General features: G+C 44.1%; 1 protein-coding gene across 1 annotated transcript in view; it reads left to right on the top strand.

Moving 5' to 3' along the window:
- The window catches only part of nt5dc1 (5'-nucleotidase domain containing 1), a 74625-nt gene extending 55831 nt beyond the window's left edge, over window positions 1-18794 (top strand). Inside the window, exons 10-12 of the mRNA XM_063902254.1 lie at window positions 4883-5056; window positions 14856-15024; window positions 16326-18794. Of these exons, the coding sequence (XP_063758324.1) occupies window positions 4883-5056; window positions 14856-15024; window positions 16326-16438 (456 nt within the window). The 3' untranslated portion in view covers window positions 16439-18794. The remainder of the gene's footprint in view (window positions 1-4882; window positions 5057-14855; window positions 15025-16325) is intronic.
- Window positions 18795-19786: the final 992 nt, after the last annotated feature.

The raw sequence follows: 19786 nt of genomic DNA, 5'->3' as shown, positions 1-19786 counted from the left end.
CGGTAGAGAGACTCACATGGAGGAAGCTGCCACCATTCAACCCATAGAACCCTCTGGAAATCCGATTGCAGTCAGAGGAAGATGATATTACAGATCATTTCTTTCCATTTAACTTCCCAAAAGCAATTATAGTCGGAGCAGGAGCAAAGGATATGACTCAGATGGGTGAGCCAACATTTATTCTCTGATGAATTTGTAATTTCCTGAAATGATGCATCTGAACTCTCCATGTGTACTCACTCTCTAAGCAGAAGAGGCTCATGTCTGTTTCAGTAGCAGGTACTGATAGCTGACATTTCAGAGGAATGCAATATACAGTGAAAAAACTGAAACGTTGCCTTCAGAATCAGAATCCCTTTATTCATCCCACAGAGGGGAAATTGAAATTTGCTACAGCAGCAACAGAACCAAAGACTACGGAAGAGGATTACAGCCACATGGAAACATTTTTTTTGGTTCTGAGATTAAAGTCAGAACTTTAAAGTCAGAACTTTAAAGTCAGAATTCTGATTTTTTTCTCAGAACTCAACTTTATTTAAATTTTTTTCACATCCCCCAAAAAATGTGTTTCATGTGGTTCTAATCCTCTTCCATAAAAGGCAGCTTTACAAAAGAAAATATGTATTTAAAATATGGCACAACTAGTCATTTCTTTTGTTTTTTGTTGTATGGGGGGTCTACCGGGGCCATGCTGGTTATAGAGTCTGACTGCTGCAGGAAGGAAGGACCTGCGGTATCTCTCTGAGACACCGCGGGTGCAGCAGCCTGTCACTGAAGGAGCACAGTGCGGACAGGGTGTCCTGGAGGACAATTAAATGTATTATGTCAACACATTTCACACAACTTTATTAGGTTAGTTGAAAGTAATAATATTGAGTTTTACCCAAAATAAAATGTATTTAAACTTAAAAAGATTCAACTAACCTAATACAGTATATTTGAATAATAAAAGAAGGAAGGATGGTGCAGATCTCTCAGAGGAGCCTAAGTTCACCTTTGGCAGCACTCGTCATCACCCCCCACCCCCCACCCACACACACACACACACACACACACACACACACACACACACACACACACACACACACACACACACACACACCCCGGCCCTCTGCTCAATGCCCCCTCTGTTCCCCGGCCACGTGGAGAAAGCTCTTGAGGAATTTAGTGTCAACCTGCACTTATAGCTGCTTTAACAGCGCCCGGGGTGACCTGAGGCTCTGTGTTCAGCTCTCTCCACTTTCACCTGTTGGACTGACTGCAGGTGAAAGGAGGCTTTCAGGGAAGATTACAATCCCCCCGAGCACAGCGCTGACACTGATGGTGGAGCCGATGGGATGCCATTACAGAGTCAGGCCTGAACACGGGCAGTGAGGATCAGTCTGACATGTTTGTGTCTGACAAATCCTGACCCTTTAATTAAATGTATTAGGTCAACAGATGTAACATAACTGTGAAGATTAGGTTAGGGTTAGGGTTAGGGTTAGGGTTAGGGCAATACATTTAAGTTGTACCTAATATTTATTATTTTATCTTAATATTATTGCTTATAACCAACCTAACACACGTGAAAACTCTTGACATAATACATTTAATTAAAGCACTGGGGAGGCCTAGTTTAACAGGTTAAATATCTCATAATAATTAGTGTCACTGTCCCAAGTTGGGGTTGAAATGGTAAACTGGTATTTGCGGGATGCCGCGGTATCACAATTGGAATCTAATGTACAGTGTACATCTGCTTAGCAACGGGGACTTACAGCTGATGATATTTGACATTTAGTTATAGAAGTAAATTCCCATGCTAGTGCTGTTAACTGACATGCTTATGTTATGTAAATAATTCAGTTGATCTGTTCTCATTCCTTTCACGGTCACTGTAACTGTTAATAATCAAATGAACAGTGTAAAGTTTTATGATTATCGGTCAGGGTCACAGCTGTTTTAAAGAAACGTTTAATTGGCTTACATTTTTGAAGTCAAGATACTTTAGTTATCCTCTAAATGTCGGGTGGTGCTCAATCTGACTTGCTAAAACAATGACTCATTTATTTTTCTCCTTTGTAAACCGGGTACTTTAATCCTGATAAAATACAATTTATCTTTGGGCAATTATCTTAAAAATACGGGGGATCTGTTTGCTTTCATCTGCATTGACTTGTGTGATAACCTCTCTGTTGAAACAATCTGAATATATCAGACTGAATGATAAAATGGGGGTTTGAGCTTCTGTATGGGTGGCCCCCCTCTGCTTGCGCTCCAGGCCCCACACAGTGGGCAGCACAATGGGCTCATTAAGGCCCCTGTGCTCTGTTTTCCTGGGCCCGGCTTCAGCTTGAACTGCTCTCTGAGTGATGAACTGATAAGAGACGGGGGGGCCACAGGCCCACCCTGCACTCATCCTAAAGCTGCAGTGAGGTGTTTCTGATAGCAGGAGGAAATTACTGTAAAACACACTATGGACAAAGAAGCTCAATGAACTTTGTCTCCACCACGACGTCCATCAGCCCCTGAGCCACGGGAAGAAATACAGTTCCGGAAAAAATCAAGAGACCAAAATTTTTTTTTATTGTATTCTATAAACTACTGACAACATTTCTCTGTGTTGCAATTCAACAGACACTGTAATGGCTGCCATACATGTAGAGATAAAGATTTAAGAACAAATTGGAAAAAAAATTTCCGGAGCTGTATGTAGTATATTTCTCAGTTTCAATGTTGGCATCATATTCCCGTATAACATGGATCATGTTAGCCTTGCCACCATAGCCATTGTGACTTATCAATAATTTAGAGCCAACAAATTAAATAGTACTTTATGGTGGGCGATCACACATTAAAAATAACTCCTCATGGGCGGGGGGGGGGGCAGATGCTGCTCAGGACAACAGGACAGTATGAGCGGCTCTGTGGAGGCACTGCTCCTGGGTCAGGATGAAAGCTGTGGCTGCATTGACAACCAGTGAACAGAGACATATTGTGTGGACGTGTTTGGAAAAAGATCGTCTGATCCCCTCAGAGTCCAGACTGCCTGAGGCTGGTGTTAGTGTGTCCATACACGATGATGATCCTCCTCTGTAGTGTGTTGCCTCTGTGCCTCTGTAAATATTTATCCCTGCAGCTTTCTGGGGTACAAGCGGGTACCTACTTCTGGGAAGGTCTCAGAAGGCCCGGCCCACAGCAGCAGCGATTAGCCTGTATGGGTGTTTACACGAGGGAGGGCCTGAGACCCAGATCTGTGAGGGGGAGGGGGAGACGCAACTCCTGGAATGTCTTACATCCTCTTTATGGCCTTCTGACTCATGTAGAGAGGCTGGATTCAGTTTGATCACACACACACACACACACACACACACACACACACACACACACACACACACACACACACACACACACACACACACACACACACACACACACACACACACACACAATTTGTGATGGACGGAAAGGGTTTACATGATGCAGAGTTTCTATTTCTCTCAATCAGGAATCGTTTATTGGTCAGGACATTTACCTTCTGGTTCTGGGTTCTGAGAAAGAGCAGGCGTATCCTCTCCATTCTCCACACATTGCCAGGTTTACATTTTCAGACTTCATTTTCATGTGGTCTTGGCTTTGGCCGGGCCTGGAGCTAAAACCTGAACATGAGATGCATAGATGCCATATTTTAAAATGAGGTGTGCTTTTAAACATGCAATGTTCAAATTGAGTATGTAACATGAAGTACCACAGTATATTGTTTAACGTAACAAGCTTAAATTGGGACATGTAATGTGAGTCACTCCGTTTCCCCTCAGCCCTACAGATGCTTTCTAGCCCACAAGTCCGAAATATTCTAATAAAGTATATCTACAAATAACTACTATGAAATTATTGAATAATTTATGTTTGGTATGATCTCAGTCTAATGGTGGAGTCACTGAGTCTTTGAGGGGGTCAGTGAACGTCAGAGTTGCATCACCGTTGTGAGGACTCTACACATTAACCTGCTTCGATTACTAACTATTACTTTACACTTTTTATCAGTAGTCATATTATTCAAAATGTAATGTAATACTGATGAAATTAGTGCAAACTCAGTAATCAAACAATCTACCGCGCTCATCAATCATCTGCCGACCTACAGAATGACACTCAAGAGCACTGTGTGTGACTCTGCTTTTTCCCTCGTAAATCAGTCACTGAAAAAAACTGAAACGTTGACTCTAATTACATGTATTATGTAAAGGAATCTTACATAACTGTATCAGGTTAGTTGGAAGCAATAATATTAGTTGAACCTAATATTATTTATTTAAAGGTAATATAATTGCTTTCAACTAACTTAAAACCGTTATGTGAAATTTGTTGAAATGTAACATTTAATTAGAGCCAAATGTCGTAATAATGCCAGCAATTATTATAGTGCTCATTTAGTTATCACTAAATAATGTCTTAGTTCTTCAGTAGTCCAGTGAACTGGCCTTTTACTTTGTAGCCTCATTCTTCTCTAACATCAGCGTCCTTCTGGGTCTTGTCCTTTTAATCTCCAGAGTTGTCCTCTCCTCTCTCCATGGCCTCTCCTGTTATAAGGGGATAAAGTGAAACGCTTGTTGAAATGGGACTGTAGGCTTTGAGCGGCGTGCGCCTGCACTCAGCTCTGGAATGTGTCTCAGCTTTCTTTTCTTTTCCATGAGAGGAGGACAAAGGAGAGAGGATGGTCAAAGAAGTCGTGATGACTTTTGCAGACTCATCATGTCTGGTCTTGTTTACACTGGGGGGGTCGTAAGACATATGCCAGCTGACTACTGCTAAGAGAATTCATCTTTACCAGTGCACTTAAACTATTGTGCAGCTGAAAACAGTCTGTCCTCTGTCCCCTCTGCTTCTCCCTCTGCAGGTCGTGTATTTTGGAGATAGCATGAGGTCGGACATGTTCCCTGCCAGCAGCTTTGGGAAGTGGGAGACAGTGATGATCGTGGAGGAAATGGAGGGGGAGGGCGTCCCGAAGAGTGACGCAGCAAAATGTAATGAGGCCCAAGTGGAGCCAATGGAGAAAAAGGGAAAGTTTGAGGTGAGTTCAGTGAAGCAGCTGTTTCCCTTTAGAAGTGACCACTGCCCGTCTCTGCTGGAAGCCACACCACCAATAACACTCGTTCTCCAACTGTCTGTGGACGTGTTGCATTGTGGGTAATGCAGACGCCAGGTTTTGACAAGGAAGAAAAATGTGTAAAATCAAAAATATGGTATCTTTGGTGGTGCCGCTTCGATTTGAGCCTTTTTTTTAATTGTCCAACCAAGCGCGCAGAGCTTAAATGGTACAACCCTCCTTGGCAGAAGTGGGAAGTGACTATGAACATTTACTTAAGTACTGTAGTTAAGTACAGTTTTGAGATACTTGTACTTTACTTGAGTATTTTCATTTAATGCTACTTTGTACTTCTACTCCACTACTTTTCAGAGATAAATGGTGTACTTTCTACTCCACTACATTTATTAAATACCTTTACGGTGTGGTGACACATTGAGGGACATAATTCACTGTTGTATTGTTGTGGGTGGGGAACCTGTTAGAGTGTTTCACCACGGACCCGTTAGGGGCTGGGACTGAAGACTTCCGGTGCGGTTTCAATTCATTCATTGCTGCGTGATAGCAGACTGTTAAGTTGTGTTGTGTGTGTGTGGAATAAATGGATATTGACCTGTGGAATTCCATATTAAACACACCGCCTCCGAATCCCATTCATCGGCTCTACACTGATCACCACTGAAGGACCCCCAGTCTACACCAGGGCCCGGGGGTTGAACCCTTCCAAACTCGCAGTAGCGAAGGCAGAGTTTTCGACCATGGAACATCTGGGTATCACCCGCCGGTCTGACAGTCCTTGGGCGTCCCCTCTGCACATGGTCCCCAAGCCAAATGGTGGTTGTCGCCCATGTGGGGACTACCGCCGCCTCAAAGACGCAACGCTACCCAACCGCTACACGGTTCCGCACATTCAGGACTTTTCGGCGCACCTGGCAGGTAAGCTCGTGTTTGCTAAGGTGGACCTGGTACGTGGTTACCACCAGGTGCCCATACATCCTCTGGACATTCGCAAAACAGCGGTGATAACGCCGTTTGGGTTGTTTGAGTTCCTGCGATGCCGTTCGGGCTCAAGAACGCTGCTCAATCATTCCAGCGCCTGATTGATTCGGTGCTGCGGGACTTGCCATTTGTGTTTGTTTACCTGGGTGACATACTGGATGCCAGCACTTCAGCAGAAGAGCACCTGTCCCACCTCCGAATCCTTTAGACAAGGCTCAGCCAACATGGGTTGATAATCAACCCTGCAAAGTGTCTGTTTGGGATGTCCAAAATTGACTTCCTTGGGCAACCGCGTCACCAAGGCCGGCGCGGCTCCCCTGCCGGCAAAGGTTGAGGCTGTCTCAGCTTTTCTTCGCTCGCACACGGCCCGGTCACTCCGAGAGTTCCTTGGTATGGTGACCTTTTACCACCGTTTCATCGCCCGGACTGCCCTCATTATGCGGCCACTGTACGAAGCATTGAAGGGTAAGGCCCCAACCCAGAGATCAGCTGGACGGCGGAACCTGAGGTTGCCTTCAAGGAGGTCAAGATGGCACATCCGTCATCCACTGCCCCAATTTCCATTACCACTGATGCGTCGGACTACGCCGTTGGTGCAGTGCATGCGCAGTGGGTGGAGGGTGCCAGGCAACCACTCACCTTTTTCAGCCGCCAGCTGACATCCAGAGAGCGCAGATACAGCGCTTTTGACCGGGAGGTTTTTGGATTCTGGTTGGCTGTGCGGCACTTCGGGTTTTTGCTGGAGGGCCATGAATTTACGGCGTTCGTGGACCACAAGCCGCTCAGGTTCGCCATGTCCAAGGTGGCGGAGCCTTGGTCGGCTCGCCAACAACGCCAGCTCTCCTACATCTCGGACTTCACTACGGACATCCAGCATGTGGCTGGCAAGTCCAAGCTGGTCGCAGACTGCCTCTCGAGGGTCGTCATCGGGGCCATCCAGTTGGGCCTCGACTACACCCACATGGTGGCGGACCAGGTCACCGACCCCAGCGTCCAGGCCCTGAGGGGGGCTGACTGCATCTGGAGGAGGTGGTTTTCAGCGACTCGGGCGTTACTCTCCTGTGTGACATCTCCACGGACCAGCCGCGACAGTCGTCCCCTCCAGCTGGAGGCTCTCCGTGTTCGAGGCGGTTCACAACCTGTCGCACCCTGGCGGAAAGCCGTCAGTGCAGTTGGTGGCCGCGAAATTCGTCTGGTGGGGGCTCAAAAAGGACCTGAGGTCATGAGCTGGCATGTGTGGCTTGCCAGCATGCCAAAGTGCACCAACACGCAAAGCCCCCCCGGAGCGATTCCTCGTGCCTGGTTGGCCCATTACCCTCATCTCAAGGTTTCACCTACCTCCTAACTATGGTGGACAGGACGACCCGCTGGCCTGAGGCGAACCCACTCGCGTCGATGGCGGCAGCTGATGGCGGAAGTAGCCCTGGCCTTCATTGCGACATGGGTGTGTTGTTTTGGCACCCCATCGGACATTTCCTCAGACCGTGGTTCGCAGTTCATTTCCGAGCTCTGGAGCGCCGTTGCTGAGGGTTTGGGGGTTAAACTCCACCGGACAACTGCTTGTCACCCTCAGGCCAACTGCGAGCATTTCCATCGCTACATGAAGGCGGCCTTCAAGGCCAGCTTACTGGACGGTAATTGGGTTGACAAGCTGCCTTGGTTTATGCTGCGCCTTAGGATGGGGCTTAAGGAGGATCTGCAGTGCTCCATGGCTGAAATGGTCTACGGTCAGCCGCTGCGGGTTCCGGGGGATTTCTTCCCCAACGCAACGGCCTCCTGGTCAGCTACTGCCCAGCGCGCCTTACTGCAGGACCCCGCTAAGGCCTTTGCTCCGATCTCCACTGCTCAGCTGGGCACTCCGGTGTCCCGGGTTCCCGTGGAGCTTCGTTCTGCAGAACGCGTGTTCATCCGACACAACGCTCACAGAGGCCCACTGCCACCCCTTTACGATGGGCCTTTCCGGGTCTTGGAACGCGGGGGCAAGCAGTTGGTGGGGGACCTGGGTGGCAGGGCTGAGCACGTCTCGGTGGACCGGGTGAAGGCTGCTCACCTGGACTTGGACCAGCCTGTGGTGCTGGCTCGGCCTCCGTGGCGGGGTCGCCCAACGGCCTTGACCCCTGTCAGCAACTTTGAGCAGAGGTCGATTCCCCGGCTCCCGTTCTCCGGAGTCGTGGTGGTCGGCCTGTCGTTCCTCCCCACCGCACAGACTTTGTGTATGGGTGAATTCTGGGGTGACTTGTGTGGTGACACAGTGAGGGACATAATTCACCATTGTATTGTTGTGGGTGGGGAAGGTGTTAGAGTGTTTCCCCACGGACCCGTTAGGGGCTGGGACTGAAGAGTTCCGGTGCAGTTTCAATTCATTCATTGCTGCGTGGTAGCAGACTATTAAGTTGTGTGTGTGTGTGTGTGTGTGTGTGTGTGTGTGTGTGTGTGTGTGTGTGTGTGTGTGTGTGTGTGTGTGTGTGTGTGTGTGTGTGTGTGTGTGTGTGTGTGTGTGTGTGTGGAATAAATGGATATTGACCTGTGGAATTCCATATTAAACACACCGCCTCCGACTCCCATTCATCGGCTCTACAATGCCCCTTTTCCATCAAGCCGGATTCGGTTTAAGATCCGATCTTTTGCTTTTCTGGCACTTTTCTGGTTCTAGCCTGTAGCAACCCTTGTGTTTCCACCGCTCAGAGGCCGAGTACAGCTCAAGTGGGGGTGCGTCATTGCGCCATCGTTTGCGTCTTGACGTAACCGCTTACTAGTGTTTATGCTGCGTTCCAGTTGAACTGGGAAGTGGGAGTATCCGACTTCCCAGTCGGAAATTTCAACTGGAACGCCCCCTGAGGTCGGACTTCCTACTCGGAAACTCAGAGATACCTCGCCATACCCCAGATCAACTTTCAATTCGCACACAACATGGCTGCCCAGCACGTAAACACTAAGTAAACACGTTGATCACATAACATTTTTAGCTCTTCAGTATTATTTGTGTCACATTAAATCACCTGTACATAAAGTACCGCTCATCTTCTATCTGAAGATATGTTGCTACGATATTTGTATGCACAAAATATGACACAGAGCGCTGTTATCAACCGGCATTGCTAACAATGGATAACCCGAGGTAATTGCTAAAACTGTAAACAAGGCGAACGTTCATGGCTTGCTTAGTTGGAATACTTAAAATAGCCTAGTGTAAAATACTGTAAGGATGTTCCAAATAATTTGCTATATGATACCGGAAAAAATATTACATATATATTTTGACCTGATTCGGCTTTAAACATTGGTTTACATGTTTCAAAACAGTGTGTTAGGTCTGTAGTTTTCTATTTATGTGGACTTTTTAAAGTTTTTCAAGTGGACTGCATATTTGTTCTGTAGTTTTTGGTATTCGGCAAGAGCAAATACAACAACAGCCTTTCTGCGAGCATCCATCTTTTTAGACTTGTTTTACTGGAATGCAGTCAACTCGGATGTGACGTCACTCCCAGTTCCGACCTCCGATGTAAATGGAACGCGGCATTAGTCTCCGGTTAACTCACGGCGGTGTTCGCTGAAATGTATTCACTGTCTAACTGTCACACAAGCAGCTGATGCATACCCCTCTCCCCATAATTGAATGACTTTCTTCTACGTCTGAACTGACGCTGTTTGGCATCGCAACGCTGTTATGAAAGTGTCTCTGGCATTAGACAGGTGATGTTGGCATAGCAAGCGAGGCTACTCTGACTATCTTGACTACTGTAGAGCCGATGAATGGGAGTCGGAGGTGGTGTGTTTAATATGGAACTCCACACTTTATTCTCCATTTAACTCACACAAACGAACACACTTAACAGCCTGCTACTACACAGCAATGAATGAATCACAACGGGAAACCAGAACTCTTAGGTCCCACCCACTAACGGGCCTGTTGGGAAACACTATAACAAGTTCCCCCCCCACAACTGTGAATTATGTCCCTCAATGTGTCACCACACTACTCTGCTATCCTATTGTGGCATAAGCCGTTTTCTACAGGCATGTTTTACTGGCGTAGTTTTCGTTATGATTTTACTTCTGATGGAAACCTGTGTAGCCCATGTACTGGACTGTGTCCTAACCTTTAACTTTTAACTTAATACTTTAATACTGGCTGTAACTTTAATACTTAATACTCTAAGATTTGCTGCTGATTTCTGTGTCTCACCTACTGTTTACATTATTTTATTTTGTTTTCCATTGTCCATATTTAATATTGGTTTTTAGGCTTTAGCCGTCCATCCATCTATCTTCTCCCGCGTCAGGGTCGCAGAGGTAACAGCTCCAGCAGAGAGCCCCAAACTTCTCTTTCCCTGGCCACATCAACCAGCTCTGACTGGGGGATTCCAAGGCGATCCTAGGCCAGCGAAGAGATATAATCCCTCCACCTGGTCCTAGGTCTACCCCTCGGTCTCTTCCCAGCTGGACGTGCCTAGAACACCCCCCTAGGAGGCTCCCAGGTGGCATCCTCACTAGGTGCCCGAACCACCTCAACTGGCTCCTTTCAACATGACTACGCCTCGAAATCCTGTCCGTGAATATCACAAACACGATTGGTGACAAAGCGCAGCCCTGGCGGAGGCCAACCCTCACCGGAAATCGATCCGGCCTGCTACCGAGGACCCGGACACAGCTCTCGCTTTGTGAGTAAAGAGTTTGGATGGCCCTGAGTAGAGACCCCCTCACCCCATACTCCCGCAGCACCTCCCACAGTATCTCCCTGGGAACCCGGTCGTACGCCTTCTCCAAATCCACAAAGCACATGTAGACTGGATGAGCGTACTCCCAGGCCCCCTCCAGGATCCTTGCGAGTGAAAAGCTGGTCCGTCGTTCCACGACCAGGACGAAAACCGCATTGTTCCTCCTCAATCTGAGGTTCGACAATCGGCCGGACCCTCCTTTCCAGCACCTTAGAGTAAACTTTCCCGGGCAGGCTGAGTAATGTGATGCCTGTAATTGGCACACACCCTCTGATCCCCCTTTTTAAAAAGAGGAACCACCACCCCGGTCTGCCACTCCTTCGGTACTGTTTCCAACTTCCACGCAATGTTGATGAGACGTGTCAACCATGACAGTCCCTCAACACCCAGAGCCTTCAGCATTTCTGGGCGGATCTCATCCACCCCCGGGGCTTTGGCACTGTGGAGTTGTTTAACTACATCAGTGATTTCCCCCTGTGAGATTGGAGTTGATCCCCCTTCATACTCCAGCTCCGCCTCTTACATAGAGGGCGGAGTTGTCGGATTCAGGAGTTCCTCAAAGTGTTCCTTCCACCGCCCTAACACCTTATCAGTTGAGGTCAACATCCTTACTGTACACAGCTTGGATGGTTCCCTGCTTCCCCCTCCTGAGGTGTCGGACGGTTTTCCAGAACAACTTTGGTGCCGACCGAAAGTCCTTCTCCATGGCTTCTCCGAACTTCTCCCACACCCGCTGCTTTGCCTCGGCCACCGCTGAGGCGGCTGCCCTTCGGGCCTGTCGATACCTTGCAACTGCGTCAGGAGTACCCAGGGATAACATATCCCGAAAGGCCTCCTTCTTCAGTCAGACGTCTTCCCTGACCACCGGTGTCCACCAGGAGGTTCGAGGGTTACCGCCCCTTGAGGCACCTAAGACCTTGAGACCACAGCTCCCCGCCGCAGCTTTGGCAATGGAGGCTTTGAACACCGGCTTTAGCCTTGCACTGTAATACTCCCTTGCACTACACCATGGCACACATTCTCCTTGAGCACCTTACAATGCACACTGAATCACAGGGTCAGGCCCTGCCACTGCAAGAGTCCTATGCCTATACTTTTTCTATTTACATTCATGTGGGTTTTTATATCATCCTTTTTTATGCTGTGTGTCTATAAGCTACTGGAGACCTTGAATTTCCCTCGGGATCAATAAAGTATCTACCTATTGATTCCATTCAATAGCTGCAATAATACAAAACATCAGGGAAATAACTGCCTGCTCATCCCAATGATCACTAACAGTGAACGGATGGTGATTAAAGCAAGGTAAAAATAAACAGCATCACACTGAGCCTGGTTAGTGTTGCCTGACTTTATAAAGTGTGTGTTTTGTAAGTGTGTGGTCGCTTTGTAGTCACTTTGCTCAGAGATACTGCTTGTTACAACTTGTATTCACTGTACTCGCCATGAACTGTTATTGCTCAGGTTAATCTCCCACTCCGAAGTAAGCGTGATGTATTGGTTCGTATTGGATCTTGCCGGGCAGCCGAGTGGGGCAAGAAAGATCAGGTTTTCTTGGCGCTTAAAGCCGGCGCCGCTGCGGTGGAAACACAAATCTTTATCGACTCCGGCTCCGGCTCCAAGTTGATGGAAAAGCGGCATTACTATTACAGATTTTGATTAATGATGTGAAATATACTCAACCCTTAAATCAGACTTTAGTTCACCTGGAGTAAATCAGCAGCTACCCTGCAGTATACAAAGCCATTCAAACTAGCTGCACCTTTACCAGCTCTGAGAACACTTTAATGATCAATCATTATAAAACATATCAGAGATATTATTCTGAAATGACCAATCAAACAATGACTACTTTTACTGTCGCTACTTTAAGTACATTTAGATGAGAGTACTTTCTACTTTCACTGGAGGAACATTTAGAATGCAGGACTTTTACTGTGACAGAGTATTCCTACACTCTGGTACTTCTACTTTACTCAAGTACAAGATCTGAGTACTTCTACTTTACTCAAGTACAACACCTGAGTACTTCTACTTTTACCCAAGTTTACAGTAAGATCTGAGTGCTTCTCCTGTCTCTACTCCTGGTATGAATGGGGTATATCATTTTGACCTGTGCTGCTCAAAGATTAAACATAATACCACCTTTAGACAAAGACCTTTATGACATGTTAAGGATCTATGGCTGAAAGAGGAAACAAGCCCATGATCCGGTCTGATGGACTGACATCACATACAGTAAGTCCACTGTGTGTTTCTCTAGATAGTAAATAGGTCATGCCATTCCAAATCCTTGAACCAGTGACTGTGACATCCTGACTGTGAAATCCTCTCTGTGTCTTTTGATTTTTCGAGGGAATTTGGCCAGATAACGTCACTGGCCTGTCCTCCTGGAGCAGACAATGATAAAGTTATTTATCCATTGTCCACAATTATAGCTACACTGAAAAACTTTAATTATAGTACGTATGTATGTCAACAGATTTAACATAACTGTATTAGGTTAGTTGAAAGAACTAGTATTAAGTTTGAATACAAAATAATAGGTTCAACTTAACATTATTGCTTTCAACTAACCTTTCACAGTTATGTGAAAGTGTTGAACATAATACATTTACTAAAGTCAACATTTCAGTTTTTCAGTTTACAATATTATGATATGTTCTTAAGTTTTAGTTCTTTAAATTAGTTCTGCTTTTTCTGCTGAACGAAATTCCCCCATTTTCTGTTTTGTGCTTCCTTCTCAAATATTATATTTAGAAATATTTGGTGCAAATCTCCATAACAACATGATCTAAACCTTTCAGATGTTTTTTTTATCATCTCTGAATATCATATAGCAGTACATGATGATATCAACTGCAAGCACACATTTATGACTTTGGTTTTTGAGGTTTGTATCTCATCACATCCTGTTGACTAATCCCTGCTCTTCATCTCTCTGTGTATAGAATGCACTGAGGTGATCATGTGATCATGGCTAACAGAGCAGAGTATGTCTCCGAACCAGAGGTGGGAAGCAGTGAAGTACAAATACTTTGTCACTGTACTTAAATTGATTTTTCTGGTATCAGTTCTTTACTCCACTATTTATTTTTCTGACAACTTATTACTTTTACTCCTTACATTTTTAACAAAAATACCAGTACTTTCTACTTCTTACATTTTCAAAACAGGCTTGTTACTTTAGTTTTAATCTGCATTTGGTGGAGTGATCACTATTATTTAGAGTCTTTGCGCACCTATTTCAAACTGTGCCCGTAGCCTACGAAGCTATTTCAACAGAGATTAGGCAGAAGGCAGCAAGACACATGGGTAATTTGGCTAATAGTTAGGGAAGATGAAGAGGCAAGACTGAAAAAACAGAAATATTGGCTTTAATGAAACGTATAACTTCAACACATTTCTGGAGAAACAGTTATTACAGTTATCGGACATAAAACATTTAGGTGAAGTTAACGATTTCTCAACTGAGAACCTTCCTAAACACACATGGCCATATATGAGGGAGATGTTCTATGAAATAGTTGGTTGTTATGACTTTTACTTAAGTACATTTTAAAGCCCATACTTCTTTAGTTGAGTTTACTTGAGTAAAAATACTTTTACTAGAGTTTTTTTAAACACGAGTAAATGTAATGAAAACACTGAAATGTGTATTTTAGTTAAATGTATTATGTCTACATATTTCACATAACTGTATTGTGTAAGTTGAAAGCAATAGTATCAAGTTGAACCTAATATTTTTTATTTAAACGTAATATTATTGCTTTCAACTAACCTAATACAGTTATGTGAAATCTGTTGACATAATGCATTTAATTAAAGTCAACGTTTCAATTTTTTCAGTGTGTCTGCTTGACTGAAGGATATGTGTACTTTGTCCATCTCTACTCAGAACTAATGATTCATGCAGTAGTCAGAAAAACCACAGAAAGCTGCCTGGGTTAACGCCAGTTTGAAGTTTATATTGCTAAGGGTGGAATTCCTTCCTCCTTTTATCAGGTCTGCACATGTCCACGAATGAATGTGAGCACAGTCTCAGTCAGGTGTGTGTGTCTCTGCAGGCCCAGGGCATGAAGGCTCCCTCTGACGTGTCCCAACAGTGGGGCTCCTACTTCGTGGACTCACACCGCAGCGGAGGAGGGGACGAGGAGAGCCAGAAACTGACCTGGTGCTGCCACTGCATTCACACATACAGCACCATGGCCATCCCCAGTGTAGAACACATAGCAGGTATGTGGCTCCACACACATTACAGACATGTTGGATGGAGAAAGGTGAGCCTAAAAAGTCATCATTATAATAAACTTCACAGTGATACAAAGTCCAATACAACTACGACAGAAAATGTGTTAAAGAGCACAGAATTAAATCACTGCCTGTTGAATCCAGTCACATGACATGTTAACCACAAAAGGACACTTAATAGGAGCAAGTAAAATCAACTTCAAGCAATCAATGCAGTTGCAAAAGTGTCAGTTTCATGTCAGTTTCACTTCCTAATGCCCTGTCAGCCGTTCTGCAGAGCTACAGAGGCAACGTGGTTAGAATGAGTCATCACAACTCAGGATTAAAGAAATAAATTACTTTAACACAATTCAGAACAACTCCATGTTCGTCTGCTCGTGTGTGCATGTGTTGGTGTTACCCACAGCAGCTGTGACTTATATAAAAAAATATATTAAAAGAAGCTGAACAAAGCAGTTGAAGCTGAACAACACATTTTTACAATAAAAAAGCCAGTGCTGCGCCGGGACGTGTTGGTGATGGTGCTCTTAAAGGATAGGGTGGAGTAAGAAATCACAAGGCACATTGCATTTATTTTTATTTTGGATTGGAGAACTACATGAATGTGAAATATCTGCAGAGGTTATTTATCGTTATTTGGGATGTTTAATGCCAGAGTTGTCTTTTTGGAGGCAAGAGATCCAACGTTCTCTGATCACTCCCTTCTGTTTGGATCAAAGGCTGCTTCTCCACTGAACTTAAAAATCATTCCTCTTTATCTGAATCAGAATCTGAATTCCTTTATTCATCCCACAGCAGGGAAATTGGCATAGCAGGTAAAAAAAGGCATGGAATAATAAAGAATAAGCTAACTCAAAAATATAGAGATAACAGCACACGTTAATCAGAATACATGTATTCGCCCCACAGAGGGGAGATTTACATTGTTACAGCAAGTAAAGAGCCAACCATAGCATTATTAATTAAGAAGCATGCATACAAATATTAAAGATAAAAGTAGACATACACAATTTACGACATATACATCCAGTACCATAACAGTTGTGAGATAGCATCCAGGAGATGGTGTTAAAGGTGGAAGTATATATTGCTTATATTGCTAGTATATTTAGTAATAATAGAATCAAAATAAAGACAGATAAGTTCAAATTCATGGCTAAAAATGAGGAGCAGCATTTTAAAGAACTAAGTAACATAGGTAACATATCAGCAGTGGTGCATTCAAATGCAGGTGGTCTGCATGGATAACCTGCAGTTGACTTTCCTGTTTGACTTTCCTCTTCTAGATCTCCCTCTGGATTACAAGTTCCCCAGGTTTTCTCCTGACAAGCCCTGCACAACGGGCTACTACCCCCGGCCCCCAGATTCTTTGCTGAAGAGGTGCGAGAGTCTGTCGTAAACCAAGAAAAAAGGGAAAAGTAAAAAAAAAAAAAAAAGTAAAAGTCCTCCCTTGCCCCTCGCCTCAGGAGAGGAATGTCAGTTCCCCACCTGACCCCCGCCATCTGTGGAGCACAGGAAGCAACCCCCCCCCCATTCAGAGAAACCATGTGAATGTAAGCCACAGTATCTCTGTAATAACGCCGACATTTAAATGTTGTTTCGTGGTTTAGTGTTTGTGGAAATATGACAAATAAAGTGTGTGAGTGTGTGTGTGTGTGTGTGTGTGTGTGTGTGTGTGTGTGTGTGTGTGTGTGTGTGTGTGTGTGTGTGTGTGTGTGTGTGTGTGTGTGTGTGTGTGTGTGTGTGTGTGTGTGTGTGCATACAGTAGTAATAGAGGTGTAGTGTTTATTGTTTTATGTGTGTGGCCATTATTATTTCCAATGGTAGATTGTTTAAAATCAGAATTCTATGAACTTCTCCATAATAAAGTGAACATTTCACCGTCTCTTTATCCGTGAAGTGATTACCTCAAGAGCGTTACCTTCAGCTATACCCGATGGTCACTGTGTGTGTGTCCCTAGAAATCCTAGGAGTCATTGTATCAGTATTTCTGTTAATGTGAAGTTCTTTTTAAAAAATAGTTTCACTGTATGCATTTAGGTAACACAACATTAGGTATATGGTCTGCTGTGTGCGTCTCGTGGAAGGTGTTAATATCAGGTCATTGTTGCTGAATAACTGGCACAATGCTGCTCTCTGTGTTGGCTGTTTCAAAAACACAACTTTGGGAAACTTTTAAAAATAATAATCATAATACAAATGGATGATAAAGACTATGCTAGATGTTCTCTGTAGTCTTTTTGGTGCAACAGTGACATGTGCTATTTGAGTGATTGTGTAAAACATTGTGCTTCATTCATATGCAGTACCACATACACTTACTGACGTCTGAATGGTGGCTGTGTCGGTGAGCATAGATAAGTTGTGCTATAATATTGAACAAAAAAATGTGGAAGTTTGCCAAGGGTCACTGAAGGTTTCACATTTGCCTCTGTGTTGTGGGAAATGTTTAGCCTAGCTTAGCGCTGGACCACTAGCCTCAGTCCAGCGGATAAAGTGTATCACTGGGTTCATAGTAACTGAGAACTACACAGGAACTCAGGTGTGCAAGGTCCACAGGTTCAACAATAGGCTGGTTTGCTACGGGTCCTGCCAGGGTGACTAATTTCCTCTTGTGCTCATGTACTATGAATGTTAGTCTCAGAGCGATCCCAACTAGGGGGACCAGGTGCCGGCAGGTCACATGTGGGTCGAAGAGTGTTTCTGTGCGGGACAATGAGGGGGGTGTTGCTGCGATGCAAGGAGCTAGTTTATATTTGAATATAATTTCCATCCTACCCTTATAATAAATACAACGCCCCGCACAGTGTGTACGATTGTTATTTCCACTGCTGTTACCTTCTCTGTTTGGTAGTCCTCTTTTGGTTTTTCTTTAAGAGCCCGGCCTTTCTTGTGAGTTTCGCATGTAGTTTCGCTTCAAATCATATTCACCTCCATGTGCAATTGAAATTAAATGCATATTTTGTTGCTTGATTGGCATCTGACTCAGCTAATGGTCACAGTCCTCTTTAGCTTTCTAACAGCCATTGGAAAAAAGCCAAGTTTCAACTTTCTGAGTGACTGAACCAAATGCTGGACATCTCAATTCGCGGTACACCTGGTCACCCAATCAAAACATACCAAATACATACTTCCCTTCTCTGCATTGAAAGCGTCAGGCCTACTGCGTACAGTCACTGTACCTTGCTGTTGTCGGTCATCCATTTAATTTTCTATTTCCTAAACCATACAACATGTAAATAAAACCAGTTTGGATTTTTCTGAAAGGATTCTGATGGCGCCAAACAGGCTTCTTGGCTAGCTGCTAACTTGAATACAATACATGTTCTTTTAGCCTTTGTGCTAAGCGGGCTAAACATCCCAAGCCTATGATGAACACACAGCGGTGATGCTGCAATTAATCCCTCATCAGGCTCTGTGGAGGTCAACAAACAAGAGAATTTCCCAAATGTCCTTTTAACATGGCTCTCACAAACTAAAAATAACCTATTTTGAGAATAAGCGGCCCAGCACTGTCAGTAGGTGTGTGAGACTGGTCAGTATTACTTTTGCTGAGTGTGCAAATGTTTTGTGCATACAGCTGTGGTGATTGTACTTTTCTTTCCTCATCTGAACAGGAACATTTGACATGCATATTTGCCTTATGTTGGAGTCATTTGTGGTCTTAAGGTTCTTGGAAAACACAGGGAAAGTTATATTCTGTGTTCCAGTGTTGGAGTACTGTCAATGAAATAAAATTCAACACTTTTCTTACATAGGGTTGTCTTTGAGTTTTCTTTACAAACAGACAGTACATATTCATTTATTATACATCATACAGCTGGGTTACACAGGAGGAACATATGAACCCAAGTATGAGAAGTCAGCCAGTTTACTTATGATGGTGACTATACTGTTCACCATAGTCACAGGCTAATGCTAAAATGCTGTTGCAGGAAATCCTGTCAGTCTATTTGATAGAGAAAGGATGTTTTTATTTCTTAAATACAGTATATCATTTGTAGTAGGCTGTTAAAGGTAAACAAAAGTCAGAACTTGTTTATTAATATATTTGCTAATAATGTCATATGTTTAAATCATACATGAAGGCCATTTTTCTGCAGAATACTTTGACTTTTTATACTCTCAGTACATTTTGCTGATACTACTTTTGTACTTTTACTATTAGATTTTGAATGCAGGACTTTTACATGATCATCAATGTATTGGTAGTTAGGTAGACTCAAGTAAAGAAAGTGAATACTTCACTACACACTTACTGTAGCCACAGCTGGGAGAAGTACTCCGATCTTGTACTTGAGTAAAAGTAGAAGTACTCCGATCTTGTACTTGAGTAAAAGTAGAAGTACTCGATCTTGTACTTGAGTAAAAGTAGAAGTACTCAGATCTTGTACTTGAGTAAATGTAGAAGTACTCAGATCATGTACTTGAGTAAAAGTAGAAGTACCAGAGTGTAGGAATACTCTGTCACAGTAAAAGTATTCTAAATGTTCCTCCAGTGAAAGTAGAAAGTACTCTCATCTAAATGTACTTAAAGTAGCGACAGTAAAAGTAGTCATTGTTTGATTGGTCCATTTCAGAATAATATCTCTGATATGTTTTATAATTATTGATCATTAAAGTGTTCTCAGAGCTGGTAAAGGTGCAGCTAGTTTGAATGGCTTTGTATACTGCAGGGTAGCTGCTGATTTACTCCAGGTGAACTAAAGTCTGATTTAAGGGCTGATTATATTTTATATAATTTATC

This window comes from Eleginops maclovinus, chromosome 15 (genome assembly GCF_036324505.1).
Source record: "Eleginops maclovinus isolate JMC-PN-2008 ecotype Puerto Natales chromosome 15, JC_Emac_rtc_rv5, whole genome shotgun sequence".
NCBI classification, from domain to species: Eukaryota; Metazoa; Chordata; class Actinopteri; order Perciformes; family Eleginopidae; genus Eleginops; species Eleginops maclovinus.
The sequence above is the reverse complement of the archived record's forward strand: the minus strand, read 5'-3'. Positions and strand labels throughout refer to the sequence as shown.